This window comes from Tupaia chinensis, unplaced genomic scaffold (assembly GCF_000334495.1).
Source record: "Tupaia chinensis unplaced genomic scaffold, TupChi_1.0 Scaffold000315_1, whole genome shotgun sequence".
NCBI classification, from domain to species: Eukaryota; Metazoa; Chordata; class Mammalia; order Scandentia; family Tupaiidae; genus Tupaia; species Tupaia belangeri.
The window spans coordinates 2,888,976-2,908,858 of NW_006159808.1; the positions used below are offsets into that span (position 1 = coordinate 2,888,976).

Below are 19,883 nucleotides of genomic sequence, written 5' to 3' on the forward strand. Positions count from 1 at the left end.
AAGACTATGAGCTTTGGCCAGCCTTGTACCCTAGTGATTAAGGGAGCTGGATCCCACATGGCCCACTGCAGTTCGAGTCCTGGCTGTGGCAGTTTGAAAAACAGGCTGGCCACAATGTACTTGTGCCCCAAATTCTGCCAGCTTGGAGAAATGGAAAGGATTGCAGTGTGAGCACGCCCCATTGGAGGCTACATTCTCCCTCTCCCTCTCTTTTCTGCTTATCTCCCTCTAGCCAGTGCACTCACTCTCTGGTAATGGGAAAAAAAATTTTTTTTAAGAATATGAGAGTGACAATATAAGTGGAATGAAATACCAGGTAGGGGGTGATGTGCAGTTTATTTCATTATGGAACAGTTTTTAAAATAGCAGTTAATAACTGCCTAAAAAGATAGCAGTTGCTGGAGTTTTTATTTTTAATTTTTGTAGGTTTTGCTATAGGACACATGTGCTTGTGAGAGACAGAGAGACAGAGACAGGGAGAATGTGAGCAAGCACCGCTCAGGAGGGATGGTGACGCAGCAGTCTCTCCTCCTCCATTCTCCTCTCAGGCTTTAGGCACAAACGCACATGGTCCCGGTATGTTTTTCAAGTTGCTGGGTCCAGACTCGAACCCATCGTCAGCCATGTGGGATCCAGCACCTTGACCTCCATGCCACCTGCTGGCCCAGCAGCTGCTGACTTTAAGGAGATCATAACTCTGTGCTTGACTCCCATCCAGGAGGTCTAGGGCTCAGCAGAACCTAGAGGTTCCGAGAGGTTCTGGAATCCCTTCATATGCTGCGTCTGAAGCTCCAAGAAACAACCGCTTTCCACACACTACCGTATTGCATAGATACAGAGTATTGCGATTGATCAAAAAAATAAAAATAAACCTTACTAACGCTGCTACCATGTATGAAATTCAGCCTTAGGTGTTTGTCGTTCATTGTTTTCTCAGTCACTGACTATAAAACCACCATCTACTCTTACGGAATGAAGTCATGAGATATTTTCATACCGAAAATCTTCATTTTGTTACGAAAGGATGGAGACCAGAGGCCGTGGTGATCAGCTTAGGGTTGAGGGTGGGAGCACAGACCATAAACTAAGTAAGAGTTACCTAGAATGCTGGAAAGTGACCAGTGTACTAGAGAGAGAGCCATTTTCAAATGACCAGACTTTGACATTGAGGAGAATTACTCACTACTTGACGTAATAACTTTTTTGAGATGTTTGTTTTATAATCTATATTACCTCAGATATGTACACTTACATAAATTTTCTTTTCTCCCCCTCTCTCTTACAGGAGAATATACACGGAAGAGTAAGTGCCTGACTTTAATAGCAGAAATCAAATATGAAAAGCATGGGGCAAAGGTGCTGAACGCCTCTGTCCATTTAAGGACTCAGGTTTGACACGGTGCCCTGCTCCTGAGAACTAGGTGAGGGTTACCGAGGCATTCAGGCCACACGCTATATGGTGCCTCAGGTTTCAATACTGTTTGCACTTTGAGATGATCTGACACATTAAATTATCAAGTAGACTCTACAAACCTCTCAGAGGAATCCCAGTATGTGTTTTACCTAAGTTACTGGTGCCAGGAACAACTTCTGAGAACATCAGTCTTACACAATTTCAGATGAACACCATAATGTTTCTGCTGGCTCTGTGAATTAATGCATAAGGAAGTATTTCTCATGTATGACGGTGATGTAGGATTTGTTCTGACTCGGACTTAATAAATGGGGAATGTTATATATGCATGCGCAGCATGGAAGTGAAATATTGAGCTGAACCACCTGGTCACTAGGGTAAGACACAAATTATTTTATAAAGACAACATATACACGCATTCTGGAAGATGCCCATTTTTCTAGAAGAAAAGCACGTAGTCTGATCTTACTGAAAAGATGATATTGATCAAAACAAACTCAACTTTACCAGGACTTTAAAAAGCACAGGTTTGGGCATAATGGTCACTTCACTGGACTCTCATGTAGTCAACCATGGTTCAAGTCCTAGACCCAGAGGCTTAAAACTCATTCCAGGTGTGTGTGCATGCATGCCCAAAATCCTGAGAGGAGAAGGGATTGCGGTGTGGCCATCCCTCTGGTGGGTGATTTCTCACTGTCTCTCTGTCTTTCTTAAGAATCATTTTATTTATCACTTTATTTATTTTTAATTTGACCGGGTGGGGGGGGGGAGAGAAAGCCACCATGTCCGGGACTTGAACAGTGGTTCTCCATGTGGGAGTCCAGAGCCCACCACGCCACCTGCTGGCCCCTCTGTCTCTCTGGTGAGGGTACACACCCTATAGTAAAGATCTCTCTCTCTCAAAAAAAGAAAAGCTCATGTTTGGCTTAGCACGGTCATCACCTCTCAGTTCCTTAGCAGCAAGTGTGTGTTTGTGTGAGTGCATGTGTGTGTGTGTATTTTAAACTCCTGAGGCTTTTACATCAAGGAATATAAAATTTACAAAACAGAAACTGTATTAATTTAAGCCCTAGATACCTATGATTCATGCTTTGGTGCAAAATGACAGTGAGGAGAGGCAGGGCTCCAGAATGGAGGTGAAGGAGTGAGGGGTCGTGCAGACCTGCAGACCAAGGCCATGCCTCAGCCAAGCTGAGAAGTTCATTTCTGAGACACCAAACAGGCACCTGGTTTTCTGACTTTATGTCTTTTTTTTCAGTAGGAAGAAACTTCTTTTATATGAGTCTCCAATTCTGAGATCATTTGAACGCCGAGGGAGCCTTTCGGTCCTCTCACACAGTCAGGTCCTCCTGGCTTCCGTTCAGTAATCAGGGTGCGGTGTGACCTGGCAGGGAGGTCAGGTGCCTCGTTACAAAGCCTGGTTCCCAGGCACTGTGCCAAGGACTGCAGTCTCACGGAACTGGAGGGTCGGAAGACTTCTACGCTACAAACTTTGCTTAGGTTCCTTGTCCAACAGCTTAGGTGTGTATAGCCAAAAGAGAAACGAGAGGCAGAGAATGAGAGAGAGGGAGAGAAGTGAGTTAATACAGTAGATTCAGGGAGGCGGAGATATGCTTTTAGTGCACTCAGCAAGCATAGACTCCTACCTACAGAATATTTATTTGAAAGAATTACTTGTATTTATTATTTTATTTAGAGAGATTATTGCTATAGGATGCATGTGCTAGCCAGAGAGACAGAGAGACAGAAAGCAAGAAATCACCCACCAGGGGCGATAGCCACGCCGTAATCCCTTCTCCTCCAGTCTCCTTCTGGAATCTTGGGCACATACACACACCTGGCATGAGTTTTAAGCTCTGGATCCAGGACTCAAGCCACAGTAGACGACATAGGAGTCCAGCGATGCAACCATTATGCCATCTGCTGGTCCCAAGAATTCTATATTTTAACTTTATTATTATTTTTAATTCGCTATAGGGCACATGTGCTCACCCGAGAGAGAGGGAAAGTGAGAAAGCAAGCCTCCAGGTCTGAGACTTGAACCGCAGTCAGCTCGGCTAAGGAATAAACCTTGGTCTGCAGGTCTGTGTAATCCTCTCTCCTTCACCTCTGGTTCAGGAGTTCTGCCTTTCCTCGCTGTGGCTTTGCACCTAAGCATGAATAATAGGTATCTGGGGCTTGTGCTTCTATATCCACCCTGCCGGGGGAGTGAGCCAGCTGGCGCTGCCCCTCAGGCTACTATGCATCGAGCTGTGAGCTCTTCCCTTCCTGTTCCTTCTTCTGGTAGCCAAGTCCGAAGTCACACTGCCACAGCGAAGGGCAAAGGTCATGTCAGGGGCTATGGAACCTCAAGCTCCCCAAGGCCAGGAAGAGGGTGACCAGGAGAGCATGGGGCAGGGGTTATGGCATCCAAGTCGTCCCTCACTATGGCAACAGAAAATTGTCTGCTTTTTTTTTTTTTTTCATTTTCTCACAATCTACTTTTTAAAAAAATACAGAGAAAGGAAAAGATATTTTTAACTTCTAAAATGTTTACTTTGAATGACAATCGTATGCAAACATCAAAGACAGTCTTAACGTGATGAGCATCATGGAATCCCCCAGTACAGAGTCCCCCAGAAAGCATCCGACACAAGTCTTACGTTAACAAGAAAAGCCTGTTTTAAGTTTAACTACCCCAGACACGGAGTTTCGTTACCTCCATGGTTTCACCTTACCAGCGATTCCCATCTTTGCATCTCAGGGTTCCTATGAATCTAATGTTCTCTTTTCTTTGTATGTTTCAACTTATTAAAGAAACACCAAGATAAAGAACATAACAATGAGGACAGTAAGGATAGTCGCTAGTTCTGTTCCAAGTAAACCATTCTAACTTAGTCTCTCTCCGCTCCGCGGCCTTCCCTTTGTGTACACGGATATTCCCCTGCTGTGCAGCAACACGCCTCCTGCGCCGTTAGTGCCCGGTGGCACTTTTCCGTGTCAGCAGGTATCAATTCACACCGCTGTACAGTCATGCAATACTGTACCTGATGCATATGCCGGCATTTAATTCACCGATCCTTACCGGCAATCGAATCCTCTCTCTTGCACACATTGCTGTTATGTGTTTGTTCATATACTTAATCTTTGTACAATAATCTTATTAGTTTCTTAGGATAAATTTCTAAAAGTTGAGTTATGGGGGCCAGCAGGTGGCATGGTGGTTGAGGCCCTGCACTCCCAATTGACTGACCGCTGTTTAAGTCCCCGACCTGGCAGCTTGCTTTCTCACTTTCCCTCTCTCTCTTTTTTCTCTGTCTGGTGAGCATCTGTGTCCTATAGCAAATTCAATAATAATAAATAAAATTAAAATGAAATAAGTAGTCCTAAAAAAACTATGGAAGTTGAATTATTAGATCAAAGGGCTTATTGATACCTACTGTCAGACAGTTCCAGGAAAGGCGAGCCAATCTGTGCTCCCAGGGCCCACCTATGATTGGTTATTCATCTACAACTGCCAGCCCTGGCTACAATGAATAGTTGCATCTTTATCACTTGTGGCCATGTAATAGGCCAAAGTCGTAATCTGCCGTTTCAATCTGGATTACTAATCGTCTTGGGCATTTTTCATATGCATTCAGCCACTTGCATTTCATCGCTAATGAATGATCTTTTAAAATGTTTTTGTTTTATCAAGATGTTCATCTTTTTCTAATAGACTTATAAAGTCTCAATAATTAGCAAGTGGATAACCCTTTGCTAGTCTCAGAGTCTGCAAATGATTTTTACAGTTTATGCTTTGGCTTTTAATGTAATTTTTGGCTGTCTCTGGTTTTGTTTTCGCCTGTGCAGTTTTTTTTCAAGTTCATTCATTAATTTTTCCCATGAATGAAACAGACAGAGAGAAAGAGACAAAAAGAGAGATAGAAACTACCCCCAGCAGGGCCCTAACTGTACTGGATCCACCTGCATAGCCTTCAGCCAGTCTCGGTCCAGGGGCAAGCGTGTGTCCAGCCTGCTCAGGGAGTTCTCCAGACATGAGCTGGGAACCTTCCAGGTAGGATGGCCTTGCAGAGAGTCACATTTTACTGCTGTGCCACCAGCCAGCCCAGCTCACCTGTCTAGTTTTGCACAGCTAAATTATAAAATAAATGTATCGGTTCTTTTCTGCTGTGGATTTTGTGTCTTGCATGGAAATTCTCAGATTACTTTTTTTAAAAAAGAATTATTTACTTAGTTTAATTTATTATTATTATTTTAAAAATTTGCTATAGAGTACATGTGCTCATCAGAGAGACAAAGAGAGAGGGAGAAAGTGAGAAAGCGAGCCATCCGGTTCAGAACTCAAACTGCCATCAACCATGCAGGAGTCTAGCACCCTAACCACCATACCACCTGCTGACCCCAGATTACTTTTTAAAAATTTGCCAGAGGAAACATGCGCTTACCTGAGACGGAGAAAAAAGAGAAAGTGAGGAAGCACCTTCCATGAGGATAGTCATGTTTCAGTCCCTCCCTCCATTGCTCCCTCCTTTCCAAGTTTGGGGCGTACACACACATGCATGCACCTAGCATGTTTCTCAAGTCATCAAGTCCAAGACTCGAACTGTGCAGTCAGCCATGTGGGAGCTGCTTGCCTCAAGCACCATGACACTGACTGGCTCAGGAATGCTTTTTAAAATATACTGTGTCCCGTATTTTATTCAAGTCCTTACATGGTTTTATTTTTACCAATGTGGGGACCAGTAGATAGCAGTAATGGCTACATCACTGGATTCCCATGTAACTGACCATGGTTCGAGTCCTGGACCCGGTAGCTTAAACTCACGCTGGGCGTGCGTGTGTGTGTGCCCAAGATCCCAAGAAGAGAATGGAGAAAAGAGTAAGTGGTGGCCATCCCCCCTGGGGAGTGATTTCTCACTTTCTTTCTCTCTGTCTCTCTCTGTCTGGCGAATGCACCTGCCCTACCGCAAAAACAAAAACTCTCAAAAAAAATATTGATCTATCTGAGACCAGCAGATGTCATAATGGCTATATTGACCACGGTTTGAGTCCCAGACCCGTTGGCTTAAAACTCACACTGGGTGCATGTGCAGGTGTGCCCAAAATCCGGAGAGGAGAATGGAGGAGAAGGGAGTGTGGCATGGACATCCCCTCAGGGAGTGATTTCTCGTTTCTGTCTCTCTGGCAAGTGCATGAGCCTTATATATAACAAAAAACTCTCCTAAAAAAATTGATCTATGCAAAATGATTTAGGCATAAAAAATGGCACAATAATCTATTTTTTCTATATGGCTAGCCAACTCACAATATCTGCTATTGAGTAACTCATGTCCCACTGAATAGGAATATCATGTTTACCATGTGTTCAACTTCCATGCATTTGTGCATCTATTTCTCGATTCCTTTCTATTCTGTGTCACTCATTGGTCCACCTATGTACCATGCCAAAGTGTGTTCATTATTCTTGCTTTATGGTATAGTATTTTAATTAGAGGTAATTATCTTCAGCTCAGTGCATTTTGTAATTAGAATTTCCTTAAGTATTCTTACATGTTTCCTTTTAATTTTTTCTTTGAGAGGTTTTTTCTTAGGGTACATGAGCTTGCTGGAGAGAGAGACAGAGACAGTGAGAGGGAAAGTGAGAAATGATCCCCAAGGGGGATGACCACGTCACAGTCCCTTCTCCTCCATGTCTTTTAGCTGAGTATTTTGGTATTTATTTTCATGACTCTAAAAATACACTTGGTTTTTTCCTCTTTCAGTATTTTGCATTGACTTTCTGTGTAGCAGACAGTAACTTCTCTCTTTTTCCTACCTCCATCTCCACTACACACACTCACACACACACACACTCACACTCACACTCACACACTCACACACACACTCACACTCACACACGCTCACACACTCACACACACTCACACACTCACACACACACACTCACACACACACTCACACACACTCACACACACACTCACACACTCACGCTTTCCACCTCTCCATTCTGCCCATGCAGTTCCATTGCAGTTCTGTTAGAACGATCATCAGTGCTTGAATTATAACATCTGGCCCATTTTATTTCTCAGAGCTAAACATTGGAGTAAACTGACAATTCGCTTTCCTACCTTCCCCCTCTCCTCCTCTTCCTCCCCATCTTCATCTCTAGTTGTCTTGTGTTACTCGTCAGTGCCAAACTCATGGCCAGCTAGCTAAGGCATCTCTCAGGACAAACGGTCGGACGAGCTCTGTGTGCGCTATGCTTCCCGCCTCCCTAACCCTCCCCCAGAGCCTGCAGACCTGGCTGGGGCGAAGGCACTGGGCGCCTGTGTTTCACGCCTCTCTTCCCTCATCCTGGAGGTGCTCTTGGCCTCTCTCCTGTCTCCCCTCATTGTGGTGTCGTGCATTCTTCAGTAGTGTCCGCTATTCCTCAATAGCCTTTAAGCCACTTTGCTATCTGGGTATCTTTATTTTACCTTCGTGCTAGGTTTATAGTTTGACCCAGTGTAGAACTGGAAGTGGGAGACCATTCATCTTTATCACTTAAAGGCGAGTCTTCAGCGGTTTCTGACTTTCAGAGTTCTTATGGAAACTCTGAACTTATTCCGGTTCCTCGTTGTCCGTTTGTTCCTGTTTGTTGTTGGTTTCTCTGGAGGACTGGAAGCTCTTCTCTGCGTCCCTGGTAGTCCGAAGTTGCGTGGTTCCAAGGTCCGACTCCGTCTCACCCGCTGTGTGGGGTGTTTCGAGAGCCTCTCCGACCTGCTGACTCACGGCCTTTTCTGGAATTACAATATTTCACTGAAGACTATCTCCTGACACTTGCTCTGTTCTGTCTCTCCGAGAGTCCTATTCTTACATAAGGGACTTGCTAGACCCGTCCTTTAATTTTCTTATGTTTTGTACCCCTCCCTTTTTTTTTAATTTGCCAGAGGGCACACGCATTGGAAGAGAGAGCCAGAGGGAGGGGCAGAAAGCACTCCCTAGTGGGTGTGATCAAGCTGCCAGTCCTACTCCCACTTCTCCACTGTCAGGATTTGGGACACACAGGCGCAAACCCGGTCCCAGCGTGTTTTTCAAACTGCCAGACTCAGGATTCAAACTGCATGCTCAGCCATGTGGAATCTGATTCCCTTAACCACCGAGTCACACAGCTGGACTCCTTTGTAATTTTTTAAAGTTTGTTTATTTTATTCATGATAGAGTGGGTGTGTGCACACGAGAGAGACTGAGAGAGAAAAGAGAAGCACCTCCCAGGGGCTCCTCGCACTGCAGCCCCCTGTCCCAGCCCGGCAGCTTGTCAGGATCTTGGGCACATGCGCGCGCACCTCATGTTTTCAGGCCGACTGGGAATCAGAACTCACAGTCGACTCTGTGGCCTCCAGCTCTGCAGTTGAGCTTGCTAGCCACTGTGCCGCCAGGCTGGGCTGTATGCCTTTGTATTGCTCTTCTCTTTAGAGGGCTTCGAATGTTTTCTTTAACACTTGTGAGTTTTTATTTTTGTTATTATTCTTTAAATTTCCAAGGTTTTTTCTCAGTCATCCAGACAACTCTGCAATTTTTGTAGCACCCTAAGAATGAGGCCATTGAAACCAGTTTTCACTGGACCCTTTCTAGTTCACCACCACTCCCTCCCTCCCCCGCTCCACAGGTACCTAGTAAATCTATGAGCAGAGGCTTCGGGATCAGCACTGTCTCCATGCTGCCCGTTCTCTCTGGGCTGCTACATCAAATCAAGCACGTGCACTTATCTCTCACACCTTCACAAATGTGTCAGTAGCTCCGCATCGTGTCCACGGTTACCTTCTATGATGGCAAATGCTGTTTATTATTTGTACAGCAATATACAACTTCCTGTAAAATGGACGTAATGGGCCAGAAGTGAGGCACTGCTGCTCATCAGGCTGGGATAACAGGGAGGCCTGAGTTCAATTCCCAGCCCACTCTGCAAAGCCAGGCAGGGAGGTGTGTGCCTGAGGCTGAGGCGGGAGGGTCATGGCATGACTAGACCCTGTTTAAAAACCAGAAAAATAAATAAATAACATAGACTTAGAGTGTTATTGAGAGATAATAACATTTTAAAATTCAGTAATAGTATACATAGTTGTGGCTACTATAAAATAACTGTTAAAATTAGGAGGCTTGTGGCATGAACCAGAGGAAATTCCAAGAAATATGGTGAATTGTTACATGATTATTTTTGCTTCTCTTAAGAAAATTGTATTAAGAAATATAGATGTGCCTCATGTTGAATATTTGATTTTTTTTGGTATTTCCCCATAATTCTTAACCTTGTTTAAATGTCATTTTTATTTTCATTGCTCAGGTTTTTTCTTGTGTTTGATGTGAAACTCTTTTGCAACAAAACTGGGTGCTACGTAAACAAAGCCCGATGTGTTTACTTGACTTTGTGAAGGCCCAGCAATAATTTGCAGTCATATGTGAGCAGCTACTTACAGCACGAAATACTTGCTAAAGCGTTTGTGAGGAAGCAGAGGACAGTGGGACGGAATTCCACCTCAATAACTAACTCAGTGTTCAGCCGATGAGTACAAGGGCTGTCACACGATGGATTATAACGGGGAGGAGGTGGAAGTGACTTCCTGGCTGAGACGAGTTCTGTCACACAGAGGCCTCCCCTGCCTCCCCGGGTGTCAGAACTCCATCTCTGGTGCTGTCTTACACCACAGCCTCCATCTTTTCTCCCGTGTTTCTTGTCTGCGTGGCGGCGAGACCAGAACATCCTGCCCATCAGTGAGCAGCCACCCAGAGTGTCGGTCAGAAGACAAAAGTGTCTCAGAGATTGCTCATATTCCAGAAAGACCATTAGTACTTGCATTTACAATGCTTTAAGAGAAACAATAACCATTGACATATGGCATTATTGTCATTTAAAACATAAAAGAGAGAGAACAGAACCTTATTGCCAAAGAGTGGTAGAGGAAGGAGTTAATGAGATTTGGGAACAACGAAAGGTCCTAAACGGGTTTTCTGACAGATCTCATAACAGGAAAAGGAGGGCAGCTTAACAATACAAGCCTAATCAGAGCCAGCAGGTGGTGTGGTGGTTAAGGTGCTGGATTCCCACATGGCTGACCATGGTTTGAATCCCAGACCCAGCACCTTGAAAGTCATGCCAGGGATGCATGTATGCCTGGATGCCCAAAATCCCTGGCAGAGAATGGAGGAGAAGGGATTGTGGCATGCCACCCTCCCTGTGGGGCAATTTCTCACGTTCCCTCTCTCTGTCTCTCTCTCCTGTGAGTGCACATGCACTATGGCAAAAACCTTAACAACAACAAAGTGACTACCCTTGAAAATACAACTTTTTTAAATTTAAAAAAAAAAAGGACAATAGTGAGTCATCTTATTACAGTTGGATTTTCTTTGACTGGAATGTTTGATTATATTTCTTTTTAACAGTATTTTCAATGATTTAAAAAAAGAATGAAATACCTTAATGTTTGGTGATAATCAAAATAAAAACTTAGAAGAAATTCTGATTATATTCATATCCATAACCAAGCTAACAGTTTCCATGCCCCTGACTCACTTCTTATTTAAGGAAATTATTTCTAAGGTGGCTAAACAGCTATATTGCTGAAGCATCTCTGCTTAAGATGCAGAACAAAGTGCTGCCTTCCATATTCAAAGATTCTGCTCTGGTACGTCATTGGTTAGAAGAGGTATTTTTGAGTTATTTTTTCAGTACTCATAATAGCTTACATTTTTTTCATTCATTTCACCACTTCCCTTGAAAGTCAATGCTCCATGCCTGGCCCCTCCCTGTTCTCAGCTCCTCTCTCCCCTCCCCTGTTTGCCGCCCTTTCTCCTTACCCCTCCCTCCCTTCACTAATGGATTTCATGCAAGTGGGTGAAGCACAAGACAAAGCTAAACTAGCTCAGCAGAGGGGATTCTTAGTCTCTCACAAACCTTTCGCATTGATTTTGGTTTTTCTTTGGTTGGCGTTAGTTTTTGTCTATGGTATGCTATCATTTTTTCCTCAGCATGTGAATAAAATCCCTCAGACATGTACTCAGGATCACTGTACAGTTTTTGAAAAAAAAAAAATGTTCAATCTACAATGAAAACAGTACAGAGGATTGCCAACGTCCTTAGCCTGCAGACACGCATTGGGAGAATACCGTGTGTCGCGCTGCAGACGAGCGGGGACAGAGAAACCGAGCCAGTGCTGGGAACCAGGGAAGCAGGCCACCCCAGTCAGTGGCATGTGCTAGGACAAGGGCAAGGTGTGGGGGCGCGAGAGTGACCGGTGCCCAGGCCTCACACGTGTGCATGTACACGGGCTCGTCTGAGGGCCTCTGTTTCTCGTTTATCAAACGAAGAGTGAGTTAGATGGCCCATAAGGTGCCTTCAGACCTTCTCTCTCTCTCTCTCTCTTTTCCTTTCTCTTTCTCTCTCTTTCTTTCTCTTTCTTCCTTTTTACCCCAGAGGTTTTTGCTTTAGGGCATGTGCACTGGCCAGAAAGAGAGACAGTGAGAGGGAAAGTGAGAAATCACCCCCAGGGGAGAGGGCCATGCTGCAATCCCTTCTCCTCCAGTCTCCTCCCAAGATCTTGGGCATGAACCTGGTATGATTTTCAAGCTCTGGGTCTGAGATTTGATCTGTGGTGAGCCATGTGAGAGTCCAGCATCATAATCACACGCCATCTGCTGGCCCCCAGACCTTTTCTAATGGTGCAAATTTTCTACTTTTGTTCAACATTTTTATATGCACTTTTCAACTCTAATTATGTGGTCTGTTCTCCATCCACATTATCCACTTATTACAAAAAAAAAATCTAAGTATGAAAATTCCACCTGCCAGGATTTGAGAATAGTGGTCTCCTATCTCTAGTGTCTCTGTGTTTGTCTCTGCATAAAGATTTTAGAAATCATTGTTTTCTTCTTGGCTGGAACCATCATCTTCCAGTAATTCACCAAAATGACCAACATAAAGGAATTAGAGGAGAGGCACCTGATATAGGTCTTCTAGGCCTTTTAGGAAACATGCAGTTGTACCTTTGGCAACATACATGCAAACCTACAAGAAAGATGATATTGTAGATGTCAAGGGAATGGTACTGTTCACAGAGGAATGCCCCACAAATGTTACCATGGCCAAACTGGAAGAGTCTACAATGCTACCCAGCATGCTGTTGGCATTGTGAAAAAACTAGTTAAGGGCAAGATTCTTGCCAAGAGAATTAATGTGTATATTGAACATATTAAGCCTTCTAAGAGTAGAGATAGCTTCCTAAAATGTGTGAAGGAAAATTACCAGAAAAAGAAGGAACCCAAAGAGAAAGGGACCTGGGTTCAACTAAAGCACCAGCCTGCTCCACCCAGAGAAGCACACTTTGTGAGAACCAATGGAAAGGAGCCTGAGATTCTGGAACCTATTCCCTATGAATTCAGTGCATGATGGGTGTTAAAAAATAAACTGTGGTCTATTAAAATGTTTTTCTTAATTGAGTAGAATTGTGGTGTTCCCACTCCCAAAACAAATTTTAACTGGACTCTAATTCTACTTTGAATGAAGTAATATCTTCATTCAAATTTAGCGTTTTTTAGCTGAAAGATATTAGGTGCCTTATTATGTAACAAATACAACTCAGCTGGTTAGAAAACAGCCAGATATTGTTTATACTGCTTCGGAGATAGCCCTAAATTGTCATGGGAAGGAGAAACTTACAGTTACAGTCAGGGCAAGTTGATTACTCGTGATTATACCAAATAACTCGATTTTAAGGATCAGGAATTTGCTCTTGATGCTTACTATTAAAAATAGATTCTTTAAACTGAAAAGAAAAAAAAAAAAAAAGAAATCACTGCCCTTTGGCTAGAAGACCAACCACGATGGGGGTGGGGCGTGACTCAGCTCTGGCTTCCTCCCCTTCCGTGAACAGCCTGGCCAGTAGGAAGGGGTCCATCCTCCTCTCAGAATCTCCTGAAGACGAGGCAGTTCTGAGCGCTCAATTCTGTGTGGAATGACTGGAAGATCTATTGGCCAAGAATTCCACATGGGTAGTCTCCGCGGTAACAATGTAATGACAATGTAATCAGAGAACTATTGCATTTATTATAAAGCTTTAGGAAGGGGGTGTAGTAGAAACTCGGGCATGTTGAAAATGCGACTTCTCCGTTTGGTAAAAGAAAGAGGACCACGCCTTCTTCTGACAATAGTTTGCAAGTCTTCAGTTTAGATTTTTAAATAGTAAGCTTAATCACAAAAATACCAAGAAAATGCATTTGCCTTGGTTGTCATGGAAAAACACATTCCGAAGTTGTTTCCCTGTACATTCTAAAAACTATTATTAACGAAACACCGTATGTGAAACATGGATGAAATCACAGTCTCTCAGTGGACAGAGGCCCTGGTTTCTGTTCTTTTAGGCTTTTGTTCAGATATAGGGTCTTTCACCTTGCTGCTTTCTGTCATTTTTGCCCTTGCTTTCATTCAGAAATTTTGTACAGCCAAGCAGAGAAAAAGGTTTCGAGAGTAATCATAAGAAAAAGTCACACAGACGAAAAGGAGTTAGTAAAGCAAATGTTTGTGAAGCTGACACGGTCTCTCCCTGCTGTAGAGGCAAGTCTAACCTCCTGGACATGGGCTCGCTGATGATCAAGCCCATTCAGCGGGTGATGAAGTACCCACTGCTCCTGTGCGAGCTGCGGAACTCCACGCCCCCTTCCCACCCGGATTACCGAGCGCTGGAGGACGCCTTCGCTGCCGTGAAGGACATCAACGTGAACATCAACGAACTTAAGAGAAGGAAAGATCTAGGTAAGAAAAGACGGAGCGAATCAGCTCCTTTCCGCGATTGGAGCCTTCTGTTTAAGCTTCTGGGCATTGGGGTGCGCTAGCTATTGCAGGTACGGCAGTCGCGACAAACACGCCCTTTGAAATCTAGAGGTAGACACCGGGGAGGAGGATGTGGCTTTGCCTTAACATCTGGATTCAAGGAGGCGCTAAAGATGGATAATTTCTTAAATTAAGCAGCCCTGAACTCAATCCCCTTGACCACTAGACTGAAGATAGCTAGCACACAGGCCTCCTGTGGTGGGGGCTGAACCAGGAGAAGGACACGTGGCAGTAGCCCCAGCCAGTAAAGAGGAAGAGGCACACCCAGAGACCCAGAAGATTCATTTCCAGGGATGTTCTGGAGAGCAATTTGCCCAGGTGTTCAAAGACATGTTTACTAGCAACTAACATTGTTCATAAATGCAAAAGCAAAAAAAAAAACAAAAAAAAACGGAAAAGCTCACATACTTAGCCAGGTAATGGACAAATAAATTGTATCAGATGCTGCAATACCGTGATAAGATAAAAATTAATGAAATAATCGAGTATTAATTGAACTCATCTCAAAAATACACTCTTGAGTTTTAAAAATGAAAATTAGCAAGTAACAAAAGAAAATGTGCACATGACACCATTTGTATTGCTTGAAACATTAAAATAATCCTGTGTATTGCACTCTCTGGAGAGACACAGAGAGACAGAGAAAAAGGGAGAAATCACCCTCCAGGTGGGATGGCCACGTTGCAATCTTTTCTCCTCCATTCTATTAGGATTTGGGGCATGCATGCACATGCTCCCAGTATGAGTTTGAATCTTCTGGGTCAAGGACTCAAACCACTATCGAGCATGTGGGAGTCCAGTAATGTAACCATTACACCATCTGCTGGTCCCTGTTAAGTAATTTTTAAAATGAAAACATTAGAAAGAAGGCAAAATGTTTTCTATTATTCTTCATGCTTTTCTGTTTGCTTAAACTATTGAAAAGTTAAAAAGGTAAAAATTTTCACTCCTATAATTTTGGCTTGCATAGCTAACATTTTATCAAGATTTTTCAGATTTATTTTTCGGAAAAGTCATGATGCATTTTTGCATGGGAAAATATGTCATGACTTTCGGACAACACAATATTTTATTCTCACCCTCCCTCTCTTTTCTTTCTTCCCTTCCTTTTTGCAACATGTATGGCACTACGGTTTGTCTTTTTTTTTTTTTTTAACTTAATATATCGTGTACACCCTCCCGTTAATAGCGACCTCTTTTTACTGGTTCCAAACTCCTCCATTCAGCAGTATAACGTACACTTGATTGCTTCTGTTACCTTTCCATTAGTAAATAACCTGGACCAAACCAAACTCTGTATGCTTGGCGATGCAAAGCAGATTTCTCTGCATGCACTTCCTGGTCCTAGATTATGAATATTTTCATGCCTGTCAAATTCTGCAAAGTTGTTTTGTACAGACACTGTGCTGGTTTAATCCTCCCTCATCAAGACTGCACAGAATTGCCCATCTTCCGGCACCCTTACCAACTCTGAATGCTAGGAGCACTTAACATTTTCAATGATGCAAGAGGCAAAAGGATTGAAAACTTAAATAAAGCTCAGAGTGGTCACCCAGCTTGTCCCAAACCTCACCCCAAGTGGAGAGTTGCCCAAGGACTTGAGGTCTTAGGTTCGGTGCAGCTGTCTTTTCACCAGTTAGGTCCTGATTCCCTGTTCCAGAGGCCCAGATCACAGATACATTAGGGACAAGAGAGGAAGTACTTTCTAGTATCAGGGATTTCTAAAATGTGGGGTAGAAAACAAACCCTGGGCCTTAGGCGTGGGAGGAAGGTGGGACTCCTGTCCTCAAGGCTGCAAATGGCTGTGTTTCTGAAGGTCAGCGGGTGGTGCCCAGACGTGACTGGGCATGGGCCGGGTGCTGGCTCATGTGGCATCTACAGCAGGTGCTCAGGAATCAGGTAGACTTTTATTCCTGAGCCCTGGCCTCGGAAACTGTCGCGCTTTGCGCTGCACACCATCTCACATGGTATTGCATTCTTCCTTCAGTTCTCAAATACAGGAAGAATGACGAGGATGAATCACTTAAAGACAAATTGTCTAAACTGAATATTCATTCAATTAGCAAGAAATCAAAAAGAGTGACGAATCATCTAAAGATCCTAACCAGAGGAGAACCGCAGGTACTTTTCTTCTTGGGTCACGTACATTTTTCTGGGGAACATGGATGCTGCTGTTGGTGAGGTTCGGTTTTATTATCGGAGCTGTTTTCCGAGCACTGAGGATCCCGATCATGGCCTGGGCTCATTGCTTCTCTCTGCTGGAGGAGTTGGGGGTGGCTGGGGTTGGGGTCTTCCGTTTGCTGAGTATCTTCACCGTGAGGTTCTATTCAGGAAGCAGCTAAGGATAGCTAAGAACAGGAGACGCCCTGGGAGTCCAGACACCGCCACCAAGTGCACACCCCTCTCCCCCAAGGCAATGGCCTCCCCCCTTCCTGTGCTTCTCTGCCTTTGAAAATCTCACTTTCCTTTAGAGTTCCTTTGATGTTCATTTCATCTTTATTTCATCTATAAAGAAGAAGTGTTTAGCTGCATAACGTAGACAATTTCCCCCACCTTCCCCCCTTTTCCTCCCACTCCCCAGTCACGCATTTCATTAGCAGGTAACTGTCCTGTGTCAGCTCTTCAGCTTGGCTTGAACCACTTTCATCTCAGCCCTAATAAATAATGGGTGACTTCGCAAAGGCTCCAAGACTTGACTGAGTGTAGGTTAGCCCGAGGAGTCTGCTGAGAGACACGTTCTAGGGTTCCACTTGGTTTGCAGATGCAACCCAGAAGTCCGTGTTTTTGCAAGCATCCCAGGTGTTTTGAAGCTCATGTCTTTGAAGTCCGTGACCAGTGGAACATGCTTTGAGAGTCCCGGGACAGTTGATGGCCCTGAGGTAGGGGTCCGGAGGCCTTCTAACTGAGATGAGGGAGGCTAGTTCTTGGGGTACTCTACATCGTTATTTCCCCTTCTCATGTGCCTGTTTCACCACTTGCTGTTAGCACCTCTGATTCAGGTTTTCACTTTGAACTAGAGGCCTCTGACTGGTAGCTCTGCTCCGGTTTTCGGTGGCTTGCTGTGCCCACCTCAGTATTTGGCTGCTGCCATCTTTTGCTTTTTTTTCATTAAGTCTTTGTGACTCTCGGAGCCCTCAGGTAGAAGCAGTCTCTTCCTCCTCTGAAGCCTCAATGCACTCACTCTCTGCATCTCTGCCTTGGCACTATTCGTATCCACGGGAGTCAGGGCGGGGCAGAAATAAAGAGCCAAGTCTTTGACATTTACCCACACCAGAGTCTGAATTCCACCTCCGCAACGTAGTGAGTGCTTGTCTTTGGACACCTAGCTTGTGCCGAGGTAGCCGTGTAAGCTGCCACGCACGAGGGTCGTGAAGATTCGATGAGGCTGCCTCTATAGAGAAAGCACCTTGTGCAGTTTGGAAGTACCAATGGGTGAGGGGGCTGCAGTGTGTAGAAAATATATATTACAAAAAAGCACGGATTTCAGCTTTTTTGCACCAAATAAATGCATACCATTTCCATCCATTTTTTGACGTCCCCCCCACACAGGCTGTCCTCACCATAATCAGGGTCATTATAACCAATATCACGCCTTGCATTGTTCATCTTTGAATGTGGAGGCTCCTTACTTTTCTTGTGGTGTAAATTTCTTCGCACATGGTTTATTAAAGATTTTTTACTTTCTGTATTATGTTTTTTATTATTTTTTAAAAGGTTTTTGCCATAGGGCATGTATGCTCACTGGAGAGACACAGAGAGAGAGAGTGAGAGGGAAAGTGAAGAATACCTCCCAGGGATCCCTTGGGATCCCATGCTGCAATCCTTTCTTCTCCATTCTCCTCCTGGGATTTTGAGCACACATGTGAATGCACCCTGTGTGAGTTTTAAGCCACCAGGCCCAGGACTTGAACTGTAGTTGACCATATGGGAATCCAGCACCTCAGCTACCATGCCACCTGCTGGCCCCTATGTTACTATTTAAGAAAAGCTTTAAAATTTTTGCATGTTGGAGAAGAGCCTTATAATGTCCTCTACTGTCTGTCAAGTCAGATAATGAGAACAAAGGGCTTATAAATACCAGCTGTGGGGCTGGCAGGTGATGTGGTGATTGAGGTGCTGGATTTCCACATGGCTGACCACAGTTCAAGTCCTGGACCTCGTAACTTGTTTTCTCACTTTCCCTCTCTCTCTTTCTCTGTATCTTTCTGGTCAAGTTAGAATAATAATAATACTTGTGAATAAAATTAAATAAAATAATTATTAAAAAAAATAAATAAATACCAGCTGCTAGGGGAGTTAAGGTGTTGCTTTCCATTCCCCTCAGCTCTCTGATACAGCTCTGTGTTTGAGGTGGTCCTGAAGCCCCATTAGTTCCTTGTTATCTACTCTGGCAAATGGTAAACTCCTTAGCAGGTCAGTGAAAAGCCTACCCAGCCTGGCCCAGCCTTCTTCTTCTTTTATTTATTTATTTATTTATTTTTGAGAGATTTTCACTGTAGGGCGCATGCGCTCGCCAGACAGACAGAGGGAGACAGACAGACAGAGAGAGAGACATAGAGACAAAAAGCGAGAAATCACCCCCCAGGGGGGATGGTCACGCTGCAATCCCTTCTCCTCCATTCTCCTCTCGGGATCTTGGGCACGCATGCACATGTGCCCGGCGTGAGTTTTTTAAGCCACCGGGTCCGGACACGAACCGCGGTCGACTACATGGGAGTCCAGCGACATAGCCATTACTCTAACTGCTGGTTCCCCCAGCCTTCTTGAAGCCCCACTTGCCCGCTTCATGCAGGTTCAAGGAGCCAAACCTTTTGCCAGGCATTTCACATGCATACCCTTGCTTGTATGTTTGCCTGTAACCTTGCCTCTGCTTGGTATTTGTTTATACTAGTTCTTCAAGACCAAGATCAAATTGCATCTCTGAAGGCCTTGCTGGAATTCCCCCAGATAGGCACTTCCACCCAGGACTCCCTCGTGCTGCATTGTGCTCTAGCCTTTATGATAGCCATTAATCACTCGAGTGGAGAGGCCTTATTTATGTGTCTGCCTTTCCCCGTAGAAGGCAGGGGCTTGCTTGTTATGCCAGGTGTCTGCTCAGCACCAAGCATCCTTCCTGGCCCCAAGCAGGTGTACCATCAACCTTGAGTGGCTGAAGGAGAAAAGGCCCTTAGAGAGCTTGTCCAACCCTCTTTGTTCCCCCCTTGAAGCTCAGAGAGGAAAAGCTATTTTGTCAGAGTCACGCTACTTGACAGCCTTGGGGACGTTTCCCAGGCCATGGCACTGCTGTAAGGAAGATCAGTATTGGCCTCTGCTGTGTGCATGCTCTCTGGTGAACCTCATCTATTCTTAGGACCTCAGGTACCATTTATACGGGTGACTAGAGTCTTCCTGAGTACTAAAGTAGCAATTCCAGCTGGGTCCTGGATGACTATCTTGCAGTATCTCACTTACCTCAAATTCAGCCTGTCCAAAGTGGCCCTTTTCATCTGCCCCTCTTTTCTCGCTACCCCTTTCTCTTCCAGTGTGATATAATGGCACTATCTGCTTAGTGTTCCCTGCTATAAGCGTGGAGTCATCTCTGTCCCTTCTACCATCCTCACTCTTTCTGCTGGCACCCAAGTCCTGCTG

General features: G+C 44.4%; 1 protein-coding gene and 1 long non-coding RNA gene across 2 annotated transcripts in view; one reads left to right on the forward strand and one right to left on the reverse strand.

Moving 5' to 3' along the window:
* ARHGEF38 (Rho guanine nucleotide exchange factor 38) overlaps nt 1–19,883 on the forward strand; it is a 113,381-nt gene that overhangs the window by 64,939 nt on the left and 28,559 nt on the right. Inside the window, exons 5-7 of the mRNA XM_006151161.2 lie at nt 1,286–1,303; nt 13,978–14,177; nt 16,243–16,376. Coding sequence (XP_006151223.1) covers nt 1,286–1,303; nt 13,978–14,177; nt 16,243–16,376 — 352 coding nt within the window. The remainder of the gene's footprint in view (nt 1–1,285; nt 1,304–13,977; nt 14,178–16,242; nt 16,377–19,883) is intronic.
* Nucleotides 7,987–12,500, reverse strand: LOC102478160 (uncharacterized). Its single transcript, XR_001370557.2, has 3 exons — nt 12,369–12,500; nt 9,046–9,401; nt 7,987–8,172 (listed from the first exon to the last, which is right to left on the reverse strand). It is a non-coding gene; the product is annotated as an uncharacterized LOC102478160 (long non-coding RNA).